The 21,325-nt window shown below is 54.5% G+C and overlaps 2 protein-coding genes across 5 annotated transcripts in view; both read right to left on the bottom strand.

Annotated features, from left to right (window-relative positions):
• Nucleotides 1-87: 87 nt before the first annotated feature.
• Nucleotides 88-15,475, bottom strand: P4HTM (prolyl 4-hydroxylase, transmembrane). Its single transcript, XM_049862589.1, has 9 exons — nucleotides 15,122-15,475; nucleotides 14,803-14,884; nucleotides 5,555-5,745; nucleotides 4,617-4,713; nucleotides 2,942-3,104; nucleotides 2,162-2,347; nucleotides 1,335-1,425; nucleotides 1,022-1,145; nucleotides 88-521 (listed from the first exon to the last, which is right to left on the bottom strand). Exons 1-9 carry the CDS (start codon nucleotides 15,461-15,463, stop codon nucleotides 301-303), a joined length of 1,497 nt encoding a protein of 498 aa, XP_049718546.1. The 5' UTR covers nucleotides 15,464-15,475; the 3' UTR covers nucleotides 88-300.
• A 3,305-nt stretch (nucleotides 15,476-18,780) lies between these two features.
• ARIH2 (ariadne RBR E3 ubiquitin protein ligase 2) overlaps nucleotides 18,781-21,325 on the bottom strand; it is a 62,462-nt gene continuing 59,917 nt past the window's right edge. For all 4 annotated transcript variants that reach the window (XM_049861899.1, XM_049861900.1, XM_049861901.1 and 1 more), the window contains one exon: nucleotides 18,781-21,120. In XM_049861899.1, coding sequence (XP_049717856.1) covers nucleotides 21,096-21,120 — 25 coding nt within the window. In that variant the 3' untranslated portion in view covers nucleotides 18,781-21,095. The remainder of the gene's footprint in view (nucleotides 21,121-21,325) is intronic.

Below are 21,325 nucleotides of genomic sequence, written 5' to 3'. Positions count from 1 at the left end.
CTCGCGGAGCACTCGGGGCTGCTGGCGAGCTCCGCCTGACCGCGTCTGCCTCCCGCCCGCCCGGAGCTTCTTAGGCCAGCGGCTCGAGGCCGTGTGATTTTATTTGGCGTTATCAGGGCGGCATCGGTCTGTACACAATAAATAAGATGAATATAGGAACTGCGCTCCAGTCGCAGCTGGAGGCGGGCGTGGGGCAAGACATGGGCCATGCCTTTGGTCTGCAGCAGGGCAGGGGGGCAGCAGGGCCCGATCTCAGGCAATGGCCGCCTGGAGGGGGAGGGGGCGGTGCCGGCCCTCCCCTCAGAGCTCCACGTGGGCGTCGCGGTAGGCCCGGTCCAGAGCCCACTCGGGCTGCGAGTCGGTGCCACCTTCACGGGCCAGGCGCGCCATCTCCTGCTGGAAGAGCGCCTGTCGCGCCCGGCTAGGGTCCACGTTGATCCAGTTGTTGGCGATCCACTTGGTGCCGCGCGTGACCAGGCAGCCTCCGTGCAGCGAGTAGTCGTCCACATCGCCAACCCAGCCTGTCAGTGGAGGGTGTTGTGAGCAAGGGAAAGGCTGGGAGAGACCCTAGGCTGGGCTGCTCTAAGTTCGGCCTCTTCTGGTCCAAGGGCTCAGAGGGGGCCCAGCTGTGCACACCTCAGGTAGCAAACATGGAGCCCCAAGGCCTCCTTGGGATCTTAGCATCTCAACCATCTAGTGCTTTGTGAACACCACTGGCCCTCCAAGACCAGCTTTCTTACTGCCAAGCCTGGACACAGCACTTCTCAGGCTGGGTTGGGAAGGGGCATGGGTCCACACAGCCCCAGAGAGCAGGTAGGTTGGGGCGTCAGGGAAGGATGACAGGTCAAGATGACCCAAGAGTCTACACTGGTGCCGGGGCAGCTGCTGAGGTCAGTTAGGATGATCTTTGAAGGCGCACCAAGGACAGAATGCTATTTGGGGGTGGCCAGAAACAGCCCTACAGGGGGCTGGGTAAGGAGAAGCTTTCCCTGGGCACCCCAGCCTGACCACAAGCACTCACCTTGCCCATCAGGCAGGTAGTTGTACCAAAAGACTGCTGTGCCCTGCCGGGGCTTAACACGCAGATTTCCCTTGTCACAGTGCCTCCGAGTGTCACGGAGGTCAACATCATCCTGAATCAGACTCTGTGGGCAGCAAGGTGCTGGAGTTTGCAAGCTGCCTCCACTGCATGGCCAGGCAGCCAAAGGTGTCCAGAGGCAAACCAGCCAAAAGTGCCAGGGTGTGCTTGGGCCTTCCTCCCAGGCCTGGCAGGGTGTGTGCTAGGTGAGCCCAAGGCCAGGCAGCCCACAGGCAACAGCCCAGCCAGCCCTTACCATTTCATCATAGGTCCTGTTGTCTGCTACTGGGAAGACGGTCTCACCCCCGCCGGTGACGTTGTTCAAATAAAACAGCACCGTCATATAGCTGTAAGGCAGGGGGACTGCTGAGCAGGTCTCTGGTTGTATGACACTCCCAGGGGCTCACCTATGGGCAGGACAGGCTGGCCGGGTTCCCGGGGGCCAGAGGGACAGGACAGTGCCAAGGTGCCCCAGTCCCTCCCCACAAGCCCTATTATTCTGTGTGTCACCATGTATTTTGTGGCCAAGATCATAGATGCACTTAGCTAAATTATGTGGCCCTGACCAAGGCCCCATCTAGGCAAGGTAGGCTAGTAGAACCAGCTCGGTCATGCAGAAGGGCTGGTCAGGGCTGCAAGGGGCTGAGCCACAGCAGCCACATGGAAAGGAAACACTGACTGGCCTCATGTACCTTGGCAAGGAAGGGGGACACGGGAAAGAGAAGCTGAGGCCTCCAGCATTGGAGGCAGGATCAACACCTGGGAAGGTAGAAAGAACTGGGGACCCAGCCTTGCCCCTAGCCTCAGACCTCTGGGGGCAAGTTTCAGTGTCTGTGGGTACCTCAGTCACTGTTGACTAGAGTGGGCAAGGTGGCCAGCAGCCACCCCTATACTGCCACTTGTTAAACAACTTGGAGGGAGAGCCAAGAGCTGTATCGACCAGAATGGCCTGAGTGCCCTTCTGGCGCCGTGCAGAGGGGCATGCCCACAGGACAGAACTGTGCCTGTGTCACAGAGGTGCCTGGTCTGGGACCCAGAGGCAGTCCCCCGGTAGGAAACAGCCCCCAGGACGGAGGTACTTGCCGGCAGGAGGTCTCGAAGGGTCCGGACTCGTTGGCTACCAACTTGGTGTGAGAGCAGATGGTCTCCGGGTACACGGGCCCACTGTCCACGTGGGCGTGGTAGTGGCCTCCCTCTCCATACCGCACAACCTGCAGTGGCTCACTGAGCTCCACGATCTCAGGCGACAGGCGGGTGAGACGTAGCACCCTGGTGGGCAGCAGGCAGTCGGCTGGGCACCCTGAAGGAGCCAGCCAAGATGGACCCCGGGCCTGCTCCAATCTCTGCCCCTGCCCACCTTCCCTGGAAGCCCCTTGAACCACCCCACACTGGCCCTGTAGGGGCACGAAGGGATCACTCATGATAAGCCCTTCTCCCTCAATGTTAGACACCCATTGGGTGGAAAAGATGAAATTCCATTAAGTTTGGGGGCTCAGACCTGGACTTGCTGACCCCATCCCATCCCCTCAGAAAGGAGGTTGTTCATCTAAAGCATCTGGCTGCTCACGGTGTGAGGTCCCGTGAGCAGAGAAAAGGGTCATTTCTTCTAATTAGCTGAAAACAAATACTCCATCCATTTCTCATCCCAATTGTATAGCGTTTGCCTACAATGAGGGCTCATTTGTCTTTGTTAATTGCCCGTCTTCCAACAGGTCCCCATCCTGGTCTAAAAAGTGGAACTCAATCCTGAGGTGGCTAATCAATTCTGTCCTCAGCCCTAGTTAAGGGCTTCTGAGGGGCCCCAGCATGTCTTCTCCCCTGTACCAGGCCAGAGGTGGGGGGAGGACAGCCTCAAATGCTCACCTCTGGCGGATGGCACGCATGACATGGTGGGCACCCTCACCCTGGTAGAGCCACGTGTGGTGGCTGTTCCGCACCAGCTCACTGGTCTCTGCCTTGTGGCTCCTCATATACTTGTGGAAGTCCCGAAGGTCCATGTTGGAGAACTCTTGCAGACTCAGCACTCCTGCACAAAGAAGCTGCCATCAGTGCCCACCAAGCCCACAAGGGGAAGCCACAGCAGCAACTGCACCTCCCTGTCTTCCCCAAAGGCAGCAGCAGCCCCTGGCCTCAGGCACTGCGAGGCCATATGTACCTGTACCCCACCTGGACTCTTGGGTCAGATGAACCTGGTTTCAGTCACATCAGACCCTAAGGGAAGACCCAAAGGAGTTCATCGTTTCCTCAGTTAACCCCTCTGATTTGGCCCTGAAAGGGAAGAAGCTGTCCCCTCCCCACCATTAGAGTGGCCAGAGCAGGGTCTCCAAAGGAAACTTGAGCCGCGTGGCCAGGGCCCTAGGCTAAGGACCACCCCAGCCTGTAGCCTGGCTCTGAAGAGTGTGGCGGCCACCCTTCAGTCTTGTGGAGGGTAAGGAGAGAGAGTAGCCAGCACTGGGCCTCCTTCAGGGCCTTTCACACAGGGCGGTGCAGCCTGGGGCTGGTCCTCAGGGGATGCCTCAATACCTCAGGTCCCATCCCTGACAAAACACATCTAGCCAGGCCTGTCTGCTGGGTCACTGGCCCACTTTGGCAAAGAAAGCCAGGCTGCGCCCCCAAATGAGAGCCCCCTCTCCTTGTTCTTGCCCAACCCATAAGGCAGGGGCTCCGCCCCCTTGAGGCTCTAAAAGAGTAGCTGGTGCCTTTGCTCCATGTTATCCTGTCTGACCCAAAATCCTTGGCCCGGGTTTTTCTGAGGGTAGGGGACACTCCAGGGCTGTGAGCCTGTCACCAGCTCTGTACATGGGGGCAGTAGCAGTAGGACACCCCTCCAGCCACAGGTCCAAGTCAGATTCTTCAATCTCGCTTCACCAGCCATAAGGCCATTTCTCCCAGTCCTGTTTCACCTGTCTATCTTCCTCAGTCAGTATACAGAACTTAAGCATGAGGGTGATGACCATACCTCAGAAACTTCCTGGGTAGTTCCCAATTTGGGAGAGGCCATTCACATGACAGCTTCCCTGCCCACCCCCACCCCCACCCCCACCCCCAGTAGTTAGCAACACCACCACTTCTGTGTTTCAGCATGGCTCCAGGTCGAAGGAGGAAAAAGGGAGACCTCAGTTAGATCAGGGAGGCTGCCTGCAGGGGCAGACCCCAGACCTGGGTGGAGAGAGGCGGATGGAGCAAGGCAAGCAGCCAAGCTCAAGCCTGCACTCCCTGTTCCCTTGCTTCTGCTCCACTCACTCTGCCAACTGACAGCCCCACATCCTGCATCCCAAACTCTGCCTGAGGAAGGTCAAAAGGATCTCCAAGAATTGCTCTCAGGTGTCACCAAGAAGAATGGGAGGGGCTGGCTGCCTGACCTCTTCCCAGGGATAAGGGACAAGGCTGGGCCCTCACCTCCACATCTCTAGCCACTTCAGAAGCTGGGCAGAGAGGGCATCTGGCTATTGGGACAGCACCTAAGCTTTCAAGATGGTGCACCTGGGAGTAGGCAGGAAGCTCACAGGGACAGAACTGTGGTGAGGTATGAGCTCACCGTCGCCATCAGGGTCAGCCTTGATTGCAGAGTACATCTCCTGAATGCTCTCTGGAGTCATCCATCGTCCATTTCCCAGGCGAGTATGGGACAGGACCTGCAGCACAAGAGGTTCCATCAGTGAGTTGGCCCCAATAATGGTAAGTCACCAGAGCACAGATGGCCCAGTTCTTGCTGTAGGGCTAATGGTTCAGGTGAGAGGGCATTGACAAAGACACAGGTTAGAGCCTGAGGGTCCCTGGAAAGAAGTGAGGGTGGGCAGAGAGGGTCAGAGGCATCTGGGGAGGAGGCCAGAGGGTAGTCAAAAGGCCTGAAAGCCACAGGCACTTCCAGCCCTGCTGGTACTGTGGCCTCCATGGGGAGCACTGGTGGCTGGTTGGAGGCAGAGTGAGGAACAGACCTCTGTCCCACTCAGATACTCCAGGTGGGGTGGGGGAAGCCAAGCTCTGGGTGTGAAGAGAGAACAGGCACCAGAGGGAGGCCTGACCAGGGCATGGCCACTGGGGTCCCAGGAAGACCAGGCTCAGGGGGGTGCTCTGTCCGGGGAATAAGCCTCATGCCCTGCCAAACCTCTCTCAGAAGCCCAAGTGTGAGGGGCATGTAGGATGTCTGGATTGTTGCCCACTTCAGAACTGCCATCCCATCTACCATGAGGTCTGTGGGGCCCCCAGCTATGGCAGCAAGGGATCTAGACCAGAGAAGGCACACCACCTGAATACTGTGGCAGTAAAAGCCATCACCCCCAGGTGGATTCCCCTGACATCTTCGTGTTCATAGGGCAGCAAGGGGAGACCTAGACCTGGACATGCCCAAGCTAACCTGGGGTGGCATCTGACTCTTGAGGCTAGGGTCGAGGTAGGTAGACAAGTGAACTTGTCACCAGAAAGGAAATTCTGGGCACTCCCACCCTGTGTGTATTCAAGTCCCAGGATCCCAACCTCACGAAGTTGCAGGCGACCATCATGGTTCTGGTCCAGTAGCCGGAAGAGGTCTAGCTGGCTGACCTGCATTGTACCCATTGCCTCCTCGTACTCCTCAGTGGGCAGGATCTGGCTGCGCTGTAAGCCCTTCATCTGCGCCAGGTGGATGGTGAGCCGACACTCCTCATCACTCAGGAAGCCAGGGATTTCTGCCATAAGAGGAGAAGGTGGGTGGTGAGGCCTAGGACTGAGCCAAGGCATTGATGCTCCCGGGACCTTCCTCCCTGCAGGGCTCCTGGGGCCTGGAGCATTCCCTGTCCCCTACTGGCACACATCACTTTACATCTGCTCTGGACTCAGGCCCCAAGGTCAGGTTGTCCTGCAAAGGTTGGCCAACTTTTAGAATGTGGGCCTTGGTCTTCCACTCTGAGAACACATATTTTCCAGGGGAGTCCTGGAAGGAAGCCAGAGTTAAGCCGAACCTGAGTTAAGTTCTCCCCACCCTGGGGTGGGGCAGAAGGCCAGAGGGTAGACCTCTATTTCTTAACTAGAAAAAAAAATATATATATATATATTTAAAAAGCAGAGGGGTGGTAGCTGGCTCTTGCTTTCATTTTTGCTTTTCAGCATTGTTCAAATAAAAACAAGCAAGGCATACAAAGACATCCAAGAATTGGACTGGACTACAAGACAGAAAATGATACTGGTGAGGAGTGGGCTTCTTGGATCAAGTAGACAGACACATGAGACTATCTGGGCAGCTCCTGTCTCGGGGTGAGATGTGAAGGCCAAGGGGGACAAAAGCTGGCTGAATGGACACAGAAACACAGGGTGGAGGGAAGGAGTGTGCTGTCTCATTAGGGGGAGAGCAGCTAGGAGTATATAGCAAGGTGTATATAAGGTTTTGTATGAGAGACTGACTTAATATGTAAACTTTCACTTAAAATAAAAACAAAAACAGAAGACATCCAAGTGCTCTAGGCCAGTCCAAGGGCCTTGCCCACCATTCTTCTGCACAAGTGGCATTGGTCATTTGACCAGGGCTGGGTTGTTGACTTTCCAGGCTGGGAGGTTGGTGGGGGGCCACTCAGATTTTTGGCAAATGCTGGTCTCTAAGAAGATGCTCGAGGTGCCCTTTGCTTCCCCAATTCCTTCAGGCACAAATGTAGTACACTGAGCAACTGCTCCATGCTCCTAAGCTTCCGAATATAGGTCGGACCTGGGGTTTGGCCCTAGTGGCTGGACGCCCTCGCACTGGTAGGCAGCTTGGTGGAACTGGAACACCCATGTCTTGGCATCCCCAAGCCCTTCCCTGGAAGAGAAGAGCCCAGGCCCTGCTTCATTCCCTACTAGGGAAGAGAACTTCCTTAGATGGGGGACAGAGGTCCACACAGGGGCTGATTGAGAGAGGACAAAAACTGCAGCTGTGTCCCCTCAGAATTCCTGCAGAGGGGCCTGCAGCTTATTTTGCACTGTACTCCCAGCGTAAAGTTCCAGTCATTGCCGAGAGGAAGGAAAATGGCTGCTTTGAGCCAGGAATGGAGCAGTTTTTAGTAGTAATCACAGCAGATCGTATTTCGGTAGCGCAGACTCTGTGCCAGGCACTGTCCTAAGCACTTCATACATATCGACTCCTTAATTCTTACACTTGTTACAGAACATCAGTCCCCAGTAGGTAACCTTTCTTTTCAGTGAGGAACCCCAAGCACAGGGAGCTCGATGACTTTTCCAGGGCCACCTAAGCTGTTGTACTCCAGAATCCATGCTCATGACCAGGATTCAGTTTCCAGGAATAGGTGACCCAGATATGATGACACTGTGAACAGGACAAAGGGCCCCACCCCTGGCCTGCATGACACCTTCCCCCCTGCCCGCCATCCCGCGCCCACCAACCGTGCAAACCCAGAATGCAAACCCAGAAACGGTGTGAGCCAGGCACTGGAGGCAGCCCTGCTGGACAATGAGCTAGATCGAATTGCTAATCAACAGTCGCCTTTTGATTTTTTTTTAAGTAAACAACAACAACAAAAACACAGGGTCAGATTTCTTTTGTTTATTAGGTGCTGGTAACCCACAGGCCCAACAGCCCCCTACCCTACCTCACCCCTGCTGCGGTGTTAATCAAATGCAAACAGCCCAGGCCAGCGGGCTGAGACCTAACCAGGTGGGTCCAGGCACTTGAGAGCTGGGTAAACACCAGCACAACCCCCCACTCAGGCCAGGATGGACAAGGCAGGTCACGGAGCAAAGGCTGTGGCTGCTGGTGGTGTTGTGGAGTGATGTGGGGCAACAACGGTTCCCTGGCGCCCCTCATGGTGCATGCCCATTCCACAAGCCATGGTGCTGTGCCACGACATTGGCTATGCAGAAATGTGGCTGCCCTACTTGCTGGACCACAACACAGCAGCCGAGGTCATCCAGCAGTCAGTCAGCTGGCTGCCCCTGCTTGCCCAGGAGTGCCACCCTGACGTCTGCCTCTTCCTCTGCCCCTTCTTCACCCCTGTGTACCTCAACAGGTAGGACAGAGGCTCCCAGGTGCTGGCGGGAGCCCCTCCTCAGCCAGGGCCTGCTCTGGCAGCAACTTGCCTCTTCACTAACCCTTGCTGAGCATGATCAGGGTCACCTGTGTTGTTCCTAGTGCAGGGGAGCAGGTGTCTATGGGATCTGAGGAGTTGGAGGCTGGGGACCACCAGCTGTGAGCACCATGGGGTCCAACCCTCAGCCCAGACCCACGAACTATCAAGGTTCTTGAATGCTGAGGTGTAGCTGGGGGGCCCGGAGCACCTCTTCAGCGAGGTGTGGGAGCTCTGTCTGCCCAAGGAATCGCTGCAGGAGGTGGTGCTGTGGCCCCTCTCAGGCCTCAGACACTCCTCAACCCATCTGGTGGTCTTTTCTTGCCATGTCCCAAGATGGAAACACCAAGTCCTCTTCCTCAGCCTACAGTATCCTGTGAACTGCTCCCTCAGCTCCCTCTTCTAAGAGTGTGAGCCCTTCCCAGAGCCTCTGGCAACCATGCCAGCAACAATGGATTCTTTCACTGCATGAGGGCAGGGCCCCCTCTTGCCAACCTCAGCCCTGGCCAGAGACTGCAGGGCCCTAAAGGCCTTTCATAACAAAAGGGAGGGCCCTGCCTTCTCCCTCCAAAATGGGAGCTAAGGCGTAAGGTGCAAGGCCCTGCCCACACCCCTCTCTTTGACAGGAGACTGCTAACCCAGCTAGAGCTAGGGGTGCTCCGGAAAGAGGCCTTGGCTACAGGTAGAGGGGGAGAAGAGACAGGACTGCAGGGCTGGGAGGCTGGATGAAAGGGTTGAGGTGCAAGCATACAAAAACTAGGCTGCAGGGCAGTTGCTAGGTGACCAAAGTGTCGTTGCCCAGCGACCGTGGGGAGTCACCGGCCACACAGCAGCGCTAGGAGCGCAGAGAGGCCCCAGCTGATCTAGAGGCCCAGCCGCAGCCCCCAAGCCCTTGTCTTGAGCGTCCTGATGCACCCGAGCCTGTTCCCCACAGGGTCGTCTACACCTGCCGCAACCTGTGCGAGCCTATGCCGGCCAGCTGCGCCCCCATCATAGCCTGCTAGGGCTACCCTTGCCCAGCCATCCTACACTGCTGACGCTTCCCCGCAGACCACAGCCTCTGCGTCGCAGCCATAGCCAAGGGCTCGCGCTCGGACAGCCCACGTGGGTCTCCGGACGGCCTTTGGGCTGCTTTCAGCCCTTTCAAATCACTCTCTGCGGGAATCAGGTAAACGAGTCCCTCCGCCGGGAAACAAAGGGGGCGTCCCACAACAGGGGTCTGTTTCCCAAAGGGCTAAGAACTAGGGGAAAACTAGGACCCGCGCCGCTGCGCCCCCCCTCCCCTTGGGAGCCTCACACCAGCTCCTCCCCCCAGTGCCGGGCGCCAGCTGCAGGACGCGCGCTCGTCCAAAGAGATCCTGGACATGCTCTGCGCCGGCGACTTTGGTGAGCCCCGAGAGTGCAGTACCCCTTACCCATCCCTTACAAGTGCCTCCATGCCAGCTCCTGGCCCAGTGCGAAGGCGAATTTTAAGAGGAGATACCCAAATGCTATGCGTGGTTAGCGCTAGGAAACAAACAAAACCTTTTTACACAGAGAACATTGCTAAGACAAAAAAAAAAAAAAAAAAAAACCTCCCTGCTGAGGAGGTGGTAGCTGGAGGACAGCCCTTCCCTGAGACTCTGTTTCCAGGAGCTGAGCGTTACACAAAAGGGTTCAGTTTGCCAGGTGGAGGGGAAAGGGTGGGGAGCCACCTCATCGCTTGTGCCCTCTGATGATACGCCTCAAGCAGTGAACGTCAGGCTCTCCTGGCGCAATGTGACGTCCTCCAGCCCCTCGGATTGCGACCTGGGCTCCCAGCTGGAGGTACTAAAGGCAGGCCCGCTGCCCCCCCGCGAACTGGCGCCCACCCTGAGACGATGGCTAGAGCTGGACGCCACATGCGCGCACAATGTCCTGCGCGGCGTGCCTGACCGGGCTGAGTGGGGAGGTGCAGGGCCTCGGGCTCCTGGTAACCACCGCCTATTCCTGGAGCTGGGCCAACCGCAACCTGCAGCTGGCCATGTGCAGGTGGCGCATCACCAGTGCCCAGAGCAGGATCAGAGGCAGGAAGAGCATGGGACTTTGTAGCCATGGCCTCTACAGTGGCCAGGCAAAATGCGTGTGCTCCCAAGGACATTCATAAAACCTTCTTTCTGCTGCCCCCCATGAGGATTTGCAGACAACAGTCCAGAGAGGCCCCAAGGCTCGGCAAGGAAGAACTCATAGAGAGGTTGCCCACTTCCGGTTGACGCTGCTAGGAGCCCCTGCCAGAGTGGGTAATGCTGTACAGGCAAAGAGGGCAGCCAGGCTCCTGCCGGCACCTTTCTGACCTTCCCAGGCATGGGATGACAGTCAGGCTGAGGCCAGGCTACCACCCACAAGCTCCAACACCCCAAACTGAGTCAGGGCAAGCACACAGTCATGGGCTGTGCTCACCTTGGGCAGGATGCTGCTTGTCGAGGTCCAGACAGACCCAGTTCCTCCTGCTGACCCTTACTGAGCCCACAGCCTTGCCAAGCAGCAGCAAGCACGTGGAACTGCAGGGGTAGAGGGGCCATGCAGAAAGCTGCCTTAAGCTGCTTAAAAACCTGAAGTCATATGCACACTACAATTTTTTCCCTATTTCTGGGCCTCTGGTGTTTGTCATGAACACAGTGGTCTAACCTAGCTGCCTGTTTTCTTAATCTGAAAAAGTACATTTGGAAATCTCATAATAAAGCAAGTCATAATTTTAAAATAAAATGTTTTGTGTACTGGTGGCAGTTACTCTTTTATCTTCAATCATTAAGAAAACATAAAATTCCTGCTGGCCCACTTGAAGTGCCCCCTGCTGTCCTTGAAGAGGTGCTGGGTCAGGCAGTCCCTGCCCAGGGTGATGGTGGAGGCCACTCGGAGCAGCAGGTAGGCGCTGGACTGGGAAGGTATGGTAAACCCCTCCAGCCAGCCACGAATTACCAGCACTAGATACGGCTCTAGGCACCAGACCCACAGCAAGAACAAGTTAGGCCTCCCACACATGCAGCTCACCTTTGGGGACAGAGGCACACATGACACAAATAAATACAGAAGATCATTTCTAACAGTTTTAAGTGCTGAGAAGGAAACCAAGCAGGCTGATCTAACAGGGTGCCTGGAAACCTCTAAGGATGGGTTGTCAAGGGAGGCCTCTGAGGAGGGGACATCTGAGTATATGCCTGACGGAGGTTGTTATGGACTGAATTACATTCCCCCAAAATACATGTTGTAAATCCTAACCTCTATTCCTGTGGTTATAATCCCACTTCAGAATGGGTTGTCTTTGTTATATCAATGAGGCAGGATTAGTGTACCAGTGTATCTTCAGTCAATCTCTTTGGAGATATAAAAGAGATTAAACAAGCGAACAGAGATAGATGGGGTAAGATAGATGCCAAGTCACATGGAGATCTCCAAGGAACCAAGAAGCAGAAGCTGAAGAGACTAGGACATTCCTCTGGAGCCAAAAGACAGAAAGCCTTCCCCTAGAGCTGGCATGCTGAATTCAGACCTCTAGCCTCCTAAACTGTGAGAAAATGAATTTGTTTGTTTAAGCCATCCACTTGTGGTATTTCTGTTATAGCGGCACTAGATAACTAAGACAGAGGTGAAGACACCATCTGTGGGAAGAGGCAGGCTTAAGCCTTCTGGTGGAGGGAACAGTACTTACAAAGGCCCTGAGGCAGCAATGAGCTTAGTGTCTGAGAATCAGCAGGGAGTGGGTGAGGGGAAGAGGAAGGAGATGAAGTCTGAGGGGTGAGAGGGCCAAGGGGCACAGAATGAGACTTAGAAGTATAGTGGGAAGTCCTGGAGAGTTTTAAGGAAGGGAGTGATGAGATTTGATCTGCCATTTAAGGACAGAATTAATGTAGAAAGAGGTGAGGCCAAGGGAGAAGTGAGCCACAGGAAAGAAGGCAACATCCCCAAGAGGTGACAATGACTCAGAACTGGAGCACCTCCTTTCTGAACTGAACTTGTCAGGATGAAGTCCTCAGCAGACTCCTGATAGCCCAAACCTTTGGGAAATACCTACCACAGTTAAGGGAGGGCGTTTTGTAGCCCAGATCCCATGCACCAAATGTCTCCAGGACAGATGGCAAACAGGGAATGTTCCCTGAAGAGAGAGACTGGAGGTTGCATGACCCTTCCCTGTGAAATGGTGGGATTCCCTTCCATGGAGAAGGAGGCACCTTGGGGTGGAGCCCTGGCCCCCTTTCCCAGCTCATATCCTGAGCACACACCCCTTCAGCCCTGGCACCTTGGGTCCCCAAGGCTACTGAGTCGCAGGTTTGGAACAAGAGCAGCAGGCCAGATGGGACAGAGCTCACAGAAGGCCCACTCCCTTTGGGCCCTGCCTGCTTCTTTAGGGTGACAGTAGACAGCAGACTGATGGAAGGACAGACAAGCAGGTACAGAAGTCAGACAGACTCTGCTCCTTCTTGGGGTGAGGGGTCCTTTTTTAGATTAACCCGATAACACAGCATTCAGGAACCGCCGCTCCATGGGTACCCTCTCTCCTGTGGTTTCCCGCTCTCAGGACTGGACTTCTTGGTTACTTCTGTAATCACTGATCTCTTCTTCATTCACTCATCCTGATACACAGCCCACCTCATTTCTCCAAATAGCAAACCCTGGAACTTACAGAGTAAAACTGGGACATCTTCTATTGACTGATCTGAGGGTAATTTAAGTGTTTTCAAGGAAATAGGACCACAAGCGGGAAGTTCTTGCTGAAGCTGCCCAGTTCTCCTAATCACGACCTTGTAATTTGACTGAAGGAACAGGGACCCATCTGAACCAGTCTACTTTTTGTCAAATCTCATTTCCTGAAATTTACTCCTGGTGACTTCGGGTCTGAGTTTCTCATTCTCTGCTTTGTAGGACTTTGACACAACAAGCTGCATACTAGAGGGCCTTTGGCCTCATGAAGGAGCCCTGGTGGCATAGTAGGTAAGCACATGGCTGTTAACTGAAAGGTCGATGGTTAGAAGCCACTAGCTGCTCCACAGGAGAAGGATGTGGCAGCCTGCCTCCGTAGAGATTTACAGACTTGGAAACCCTATGGGGCAGTTCTACTCTGTCCTGTAGGGCTGCTATGAGTTGGAATCAACTCAACGGCAATGGGCTGGCCTCATGGCTCGCTTATATCTGAATTAAATACACACAGGTTTCCAGAAGGCTGACAAGAGAAAGCACATCCATCTCAGATGTGTCTGTTCACAGCAGTGTAGAAGTAATGGGGTGAGTGTTCTTTCCTCTGCCTGGATCACCCTTCTCCCCACAACCACCTGGCTCAATCTTGCACCTCTTACAGGTATTTACTGAAATAACTTTCTCACAGATGCCCACCCTAGCATCAACTACAACTGAATTCTGCCTTATTTGTCTGCAATAGCTTATCACTTTCTGACATACCATTTGTATTTATTTGTCTATTTATTGTCTGACTCCTCCCCATTAGAATGTCGGTTCCATTTTGTTTTGTTTTGTTTTCCTATTTTGTTCAATGCTGTGTTTCCAGCACCTAAAACAGAGCCTGGCACAGACTTCAATGTTACTCAGTGGTAATTATCATAATAATAACGATGACAAAAGGACTGATAAAACCTATTACCCCATTATCAGCAGCAGGCATGTGACACCATTTCCATAGGTCTAGGCATAATCCCTGACCAGGGTCCTCTCCCCCAGAGGTAATAGTATGTGCTCAAATGCTCTGCTTAGGCCCCAGCCCCCTTATTGATGTCACCTACCTTCTCCATTCCTCCAGCACCCAGGAACAGCCCCAAGTTTGCAGAAATGTATGCCATTGAGGTGAGGTACCCAGGGCTTGGCTGGGCAAGCCTACCATAGGCAAGGTCCATGAGTCTGGGGCCTCCACCTTGATTGGCACGGGTAGGCTTTGAAGGACTCCATCCATGGTCTTAACCACTAGCACTGTAGCTTTAGAGTGCAGGCTGCCTGGATTCCAATTCTGGCATCACCACTGAACTGGCTGTGTGAGTCTGCCTCACATTCTCACCCACTAGACTAGCCTCAAAGTGGAGACGCCCACCTCACAGAGGGGTTGTAAGGATTAAATAAGGTGATCACATGAAACCTAGCACATAACAAGAGCTGAGAAAACATGAACTATGATGCTGGCTCCAGATGACCCTCCCTTAAAGGCTTTGCTTCTGATGGCTGAATACAAAGACTCCACCTAGGCTGTAGCAAAGGCTGGTGTCCCAGTAGGGCGGGCTTGAGGGTGCCAGTTTATCCACATTTGGACAGTCTGCTTCTCATCAAACCAAGGGGGTGGCACCCTCCCCCAGTCCCAGAGGGTTTGAAATCGGCTCTAGACCAGATTATCAGTCCCACCCCCCCAGGATGTGACAGAATTAATAACGGCAGGGATGTCTAAAGACAGTATCAAAGAAATGTTTAGACACTAGCCTCTTGGTCACATTGCCCAGCCCTGTGGTGGAAGGATCAGCTGTAGGGAGGAGGGGTCAGAGAGGGAGTGTGCAGAGGTCACCCCTTTAACCTGTTATGGATGAAGGAGTGCCACTTTGGTAAGCATCTGGGTGGAAAAAAGAAAGTGCTACTTTGAAGCAGCCATTTTCAAAACAGATGTCACGTGGCCAAAATGAGTCTCAAGGCAGCCACGAACCGCAGCCCCCACTGGCCCTTCCCAGGAGCGCGCAGCTGACTTACCGAAGAGCAGCGGCTTGAGGCTGAGGGTTCGGATGAAGTGGTCCCTATCAGCGACCAGCTGGACTTTGCGTTCGTGCCCTACCTAAGGGAGAGGAGCAGCGGGCAGTTCTGTGGCCAGGCCGTCTGGGCCTCCCTTTCGTCGCCCAAGGAGGAGAATTTTACCCCAGCCCAGCGCGCGGCGGTGGGCGAGTGGGTGCACCCGGGGCCGGCACGCATGGCGCCCGGGGTTGAATGGGGGTGCTGGGAAGGCGCTGGACGGCCTTGGTCCTCTCCGGATCGACCCTGCAGAACCCGAAACGGGTGGAGCGGGGGTCCTCACCTTGATCCCCTCAAGCCTGGTGAGGGGGCCCAGGGTTGGCGCGGGCCTGGGGCCCTGGGCGCGGCGCTGGGGCCCGGGGTCGGTGGTCTCGTCGCCGTTGCTGTAGTGCACGAAGAGGAGCAGCGCCAGCACGTTGCCCAGGTACAGGTGCACGAACACCATCAGAACTAGGAAGTAGGCGCGTGAGCAGATGCCGCGGGGCTTGCACAGCGGCCGCACCGGGGCGTCCTCGCCGTCGCCCAGCCCCGCCGCCACGCTGTGCTCAGGCGGCATCCACCGCGGGCCCGCGGCCTTGCCGGCCGCGGCCGCCACCTCAGGCCGCGGGTCTGCAGCCGCCGCCATGGCGCCCCGGCCGCGCGCGCGCCCAGGGGAGGGGCCGCGGGGTGCCCGCGCCGCGCCGTCGCCCGGACAACGGCCGCCGGGCCCGCGCGCCGCGATCACCGGGAGACAGCGCCCGGGGATGCTGTGCCTGCTGGGCCGCCCTCGCCGCACTGCGCTCAGCCTCTGCGCCGCGGACCCCGGCCGGCACTGGGCTCACTCTTCCGGAGCGGTGGTACCGTCAGGCAGAGATGCACACGCCCCAGAGCAGAAGCCGACCCCCCAAATGTAGATGCAGACGAGAGCGGCACCACTAAGGCGGACGCCATTGGTAGCTTCTCCGTTCCCGGGCTAAGATGCCCCCTTCCTTCCTCCCAGAAAATTATGGTGTGCATTTTCTCGCTGCGCGAGTGGTGATGGTTGGGTAGCAGGGAGGAGGCAGCCAAGTGATGACTCAGTACTGCGACAGTTTTGGGGGCGCCGCGGAGGTCGATGACTACGCATGTGGTGATGCAAGGCTCACGACACACGCGTGTGTAAGAAGCCAAGAACGGAGGTCCGCTCCGCAGCCAGGCCCTCAGCATGAAGCCACCTGGTGTACAGGGTCTCACAGGCGTTGGGGCCCGGTCTGGGAAGGTCAGTGCCCTAACAATAACCCACGGAAATGCAGTGGGTGCTGGGGGGCGCGGGGTGGGATATGGGAACACTCTTTTTGCCTCAAAGCTCGCACATGTAGAAACAGTAAATAGCCTCTTCCACAACTGAGACACCATCACCTCAGAGGAAAAAGCAGCTCAGGTTATCACCAATAGCAAATGGGGAAGATTTAACAGTGGCCAAGTGCCAAGGCCTGGGCATTTCCATGCTCTCTGCTCTTCTACGGCTGAGTTATGTACTGGCAGAAATGCACACGCCTAGGGCAGAAGCCAACCTCCAGATGGACATGCAGACAAGGACAACACCATTAAGGCAGGCCCCACTGGTAGTTTCCTTACTGTTAAAATCCACCCTGACCCCTCCCAGCAAAGTATGGGTCTGTGTTCTCTGTTCTCATTCAGGTCAGGCCAGGGGATCCAAAGAACAGGTTCGCCTCCCACTTCCCAAGGTTCTACACATAATGCCAACTTTCCCCAGTTCTCCAAGCACGTGGGTGCAACCCACTAATCCAGTCACCCTCGGACCGTCTTGTCAGTTTCCTTAGGATTCTACAAAGAAAACACCAACCCACAGAATGTTCAGAACATTTGTGGGGGGCGGAAGGGGAAGCGAAAGGGGGTCAGGTAGCAATGGGAGCTGTGTGGTTCAACCAAAGGTGGGATGCTGACCAAACACCACCAGTGGCCCAGATGGAGTGGGAACCAACAGGTCTAGAGACAACCAGGCAGGCCTGAGCCTGTTCACGGAGGCAGAGGTGGAGGCAGCAGCAGTGGCAGCCACATCGGCCCCTTCCCCCTAAAATGAATTCCAAAGGGCGTGCAGCTGCTGTGAAAGAAATGTTTGCTTCAAATAGATGAAAATTCTATCACAAATTAAGGACTTTGAATTTCCTGCATCTTGTCTTTAATCCACCATACTTAGGTCAGAAGTCTCTCAATTTCTGAGTACAACAGAAATAAGTCAGTTTTTCCAAAACCATATGGCTCTCTTAAGTCCTCAAACATGATAAATGACAACCAAGTCACAATTTTACCAACATCTTATCCTTTTCTGGTACCCATGAACGGATGCTGAAACCATTTCTCTCTTGGCCTATAATTGGATCACTGTAAAATCCCCCCTTCACCTACATTTCTACCACCTATATCCAATTGAGGGATTCCTGCTGCCACTCATAGCACCTTCTCCACCAGCTCATCGCCTGACAACAGAGGGCGAGCAGGCTTCTGCTGGGCCTGGCTCACTCATTTCTGCTCCACCTGTTGTCAGCTGTGGGAATTTCACAACCACATCATAAATAAAAATTTCTTGGCCTTTTAAAACCTATGGCTCTTTTGATGTGCAAACTTCAGGCTGGCTTACCTCATGGAGTCCCACCTCTATCATTGAGGTATGCATTGTCAAATCCGGGCTTGACTTGGGCTGTTTTCTAATGCATTATTACAAAAATGGGAATTTCTTTCCAGTTCTCAACAGTGACTGTGCTGGTTTTTTTTGTTTTGCCATTCACTAGCAGTGGTGACCTTGGGCAAATTATTTCATCTTATTATGTGGAAAATGAAAGCACCCACCTCACAGGGCTCCTATAAGGACGCAGTGGGTGTGTGCCCAGTCACTATTAGTGTGATTGTCTTGGGACAGGAACTGGTCTGGCTTGCCAATGGCTGTGTACTCCGTAAGAAGCATAGAGCCCAGCACACTGCTGGTGTTTAGGTACTTAATGCATGAATCCCTGGGGGCTATGAGGAAAATTCTTGTTTGTAGAATGTGCTGTCTCCTCCTGTTCCTCTTTAACATCACCAAGAGTATAGCGCCAAGACCACAGTATTCCTCTCACTGATCTGCAGGAATGCCCTGTGTATGGATGGGCCAGTTGAACGTCCCTTAGTCCCTGGCCTTGCTGCCCCAGTGGAAACACCCACTAGTAACCAATCCCATCAGCGAGTCTGAAGGCTCCTGGGGAGTTGGGCTCATGTATATTCTGAACACCATTGTACATCCAGGCACCAAGCATGGTGCCTGGCACACCCAGACATCAAGAGCAACAGCCATGGAGTTTAGACTGGCAGTGTCTCAGGCCTCTTCTGGCCTCACCTGCCCCATGCATGCTGCTCACAGCTCTGGAGCCTTCACCCCTGCACTACCACTCCCAACACCACAAACATGGAGCCCTGAATCAGCACCCAAACCCCATTTCTCATCCTCAACCCTTGGGTATTGGACCCCAAACGCCTCCAGTTTCTGTCCCCAGTTCTCTCTTCATACCCCTCAGGGCCCCTGTAAAGCTGTAACTCCCATGATACTCCACAGCCCTAGGCACCCATCTGGCTCTGGAGGAACCTGGGGGTTCTTCAGAATGAAGGACTTGGGGCTTCAGCAATGGATGTGGGGCATCAGTGCCCTACCACAAACCAGGGGTCTTCTGGTGAGGAGTGGTTTGTCTGCCACCAAGGGAGGGAGAGAACAGCTGAGACTGCCAAGGGTCTTCCTCATCTCTCCAAAGTGACCACTTACAAGGTCCTCTCCCCAGATAGCCAGAAAGGGAAGACAGGACTTCTCCACAACCCTCTGGAGGAGGGGATGACTAATAGGAAGGGCCTTGCTTGGCACTCACCGGCCAGGCCCCCCGAGGCACTGGCTCAGGAGGCTACTTGGACTTTCAAAGAAAAGACTCTACAGACACATTCATAATCAGAAACTTACAGTTTATTTTGAAGAAACCACTCAACTCTGAGCAGATGACATTGCCTCAATTAACTTTCTTTGAAGAAAAGCAAAGAGATATGGTAAATTCATGAAAACACTGTGCCTTCCTTTCTCTTCTATTCTTTAGAGGACAGAAAAATTCTGCCCAGCCATTCTCATCTTCCTCACATTAATGAAGGACAGCCACTGGAGGCACAAAAGGAAGCTCTCCACAGTCAAGGACTGCAGGCTACGGGGCTGGGCACAGAACCCCCTGCAGCTCCAGTGGTCAGGGCCACAGCTAGATGCAAGTGCAGAACGTGGCAGCCACGCCATCCAGAAAATGCCCAGGGTACAGCTCAGGGGGTGGAGCTGCAATTCAGGTCCTTGGGCCATCGCGATGCCACAGAAAGGACGCAACAGAGAGGTAAAGGCCCCAGACACCAGGATCTTCCATGTGCGAACACAGCATTCAGAGCCCACTGTTGTGCCCGTGGCAGGTGCCTGCCTTCTTCACAACAAGCTCTCCACTGACCTACTCTGGGTTTGTGTGCCACACTCCTAACTTGTTCTTCCATCCCAGCCCACAGTCCCTCCTTGCTGGCTGAGGATGACAGGAAGACAAAACCTGAGAAGGGAGAAAGGGACTCTGCAGCCAGCCACGTACCCCAGTTCCCCAAGAGTCACAGCTGTCCTCTGTCTTCAAGGGTGATTCAGTTTCACAGCTTACATGGTACCTGGGAAATTGCTGACTGGAGGTGAAAATGTATGAATAACGAAGAATTTTCCAACATAATATTCACAGATCATCTCCCTACCAACTCTTCCAGGGGGTCAAGAAGGCCCTGTTTTGAGCCCAGGCAGCTCTGCCAGTCTCGGAGTGGAGGCACCACACAAACACCACAGATCAAACTTCTCCAAGGCCCACAGGTCCAGGTAGGATACCAACTGAACCTCTGGCTCCCTTCAGCTCGACTGTGTTCCCTAAGTTGGCCCTCTCCCCTCCCCACCCCATGGCCCCTCATAATATAAGAGCCGAGACCACAAACCACAGCCTCCTGGCCACAGGCTCCCAGGCCCTAGAGGTGGTACTGTCTGATGGGTGGAACCAGACAGAGCATGCTCAGAGCAATCGCCGGCTGTACTCCAGGTGACATGAAACCTGGCACCTGAGCCTGGAAGGCCAGGGCCCTTGAGAGGACGAAGGTGAACTCTGACCATGACGCTCACCAGAAGAGGGTGCAGCAGAACAATACAGGTGCATGACCCTGGTCAGAGTTACCATCACTGGAACACTGATACAAATGAAGGTACCAAGGTAAAACAAATGTACTTTGGGGAATAATTTCTTTCAAAAGTGGATCAATCTCTACCTTTAAGAGACAAAAGGAAACATTGTGCTGAACCTGCATTTCCTAGTCTGGAGGGCCACAAGCACACCTGTGTTCTGCTGTGGGCACTGGCCTCAGTAGCCAGGCCTGGGTAAGCCTCACTTTCAAGAATAAAGACAAGCCCATAGACCGCAGTGTCATCAGAGAGGACACCTGTGGCAAGAAAACCTTGTCCTGTACCCTTCTCCTCATTGCCACCGTGAGGCAGCAACACCTCACCACAGAAGGGTCTACAAGGACCAGGCAGGAGGCATGACGTGACTCCCTGCACTCCACACCCACTGCATAAGCCACCTCAACTCCCCACCACCTGTCACCCATGCTCTTTCCTTGGGACTCCCGCTGTGGCCAAACACACGTGAATCTGGAAAACGGAGGCCACCTGAGGCCCTTCTGCAGGTCAGACTGCTGAGGCAGGATGGGTGGGCAGCATATGTTATGTCCTAAGTAAAATAGCTAGAGGGTAAAACACTCCAATGCCAATTTATTTTTAAAAAGGGTTCTTGTTATTCTACGGTTTGCCTTTTTTTTTTTTCTTTTTTGTATAATTATACAACCTTTGAAAATTACATAAGTTGTAACGATCTAATACTATTAATAGCCATTCAGAAAAAAACTTCCCCTCCCTCCCAATCATCCAGGGGGAATTAAAAGTTCTGAAAAGAAGCCAATTCAACATGGCTTCTACCCTGGTAGAAACAAAAAGCGAAAAAATGAGAACAGAAATCGACTAAGAGGTGTGTTGCCAGTGTCTCTCAGGAGTGGGGCCCTGGCTGTCGCCTGGGTTTGTGAAAGGCAGAGCCTGCAGCATGCAGTGTGGCAGCCGGGAGACCTCTCAGCAGCATCTTCCTCACCCCGGCCCGTCCACGTCCTGACCTAGGTGTCATGGAAATCCTTCAGCAGGGTTCTCCTCCGCTGCTCCGCTATGTGCATCTGGTTCTCCAAGTCCTGCATCAGGGAAGCAAGACAAGTGTTTGCATGGCCCAGTCAGGAAGCAGGGAGCAGCCAAAGCCACGCCTGCCATGTCAGGGGCTCAAGAGGAGCCAAAAGCACTGCCCTCCCTCCTTCTTAGCAGCAGCTTGTAGTCCACATGCCACAACTGTCACCTGTTACTATGGCAGTCTTCCCTCGCCTGCAATCCAGGGTCCAAGAG

This window comes from Elephas maximus, chromosome 20, assembly GCF_024166365.1.
Source record: "Elephas maximus indicus isolate mEleMax1 chromosome 20, mEleMax1 primary haplotype, whole genome shotgun sequence".
NCBI lineage: Eukaryota > Metazoa > Chordata > Mammalia > Proboscidea > Elephantidae > Elephas > Elephas maximus.
This window is presented reverse-complemented; position numbering and strand designations above follow the sequence as displayed.

Bases quoted from the DNA above. Each gene is read 5' to 3' on its own strand.
- P4HTM (XM_049862589.1), bottom strand. From the start codon at position 15,463: ATGGCGGCGGCTGCAGACCCGCGGCCTGAGGTGGCGGCCGCGGCCGGC. The intron at 3,105-4,616 runs GTGAGCTCATAC...TTCTTTGTGCAG, and splicing joins GGCTGACCCTGATGGCGACG to GAGTGCTGAGTCTGCAAGAG. The intron at 1,146-1,334 runs GTAAGGGCTGGC...TGCTGCCCACAG, and splicing joins ACAGGACCTATGATGAAATG to AGTCTGATTCAGGATGATGT.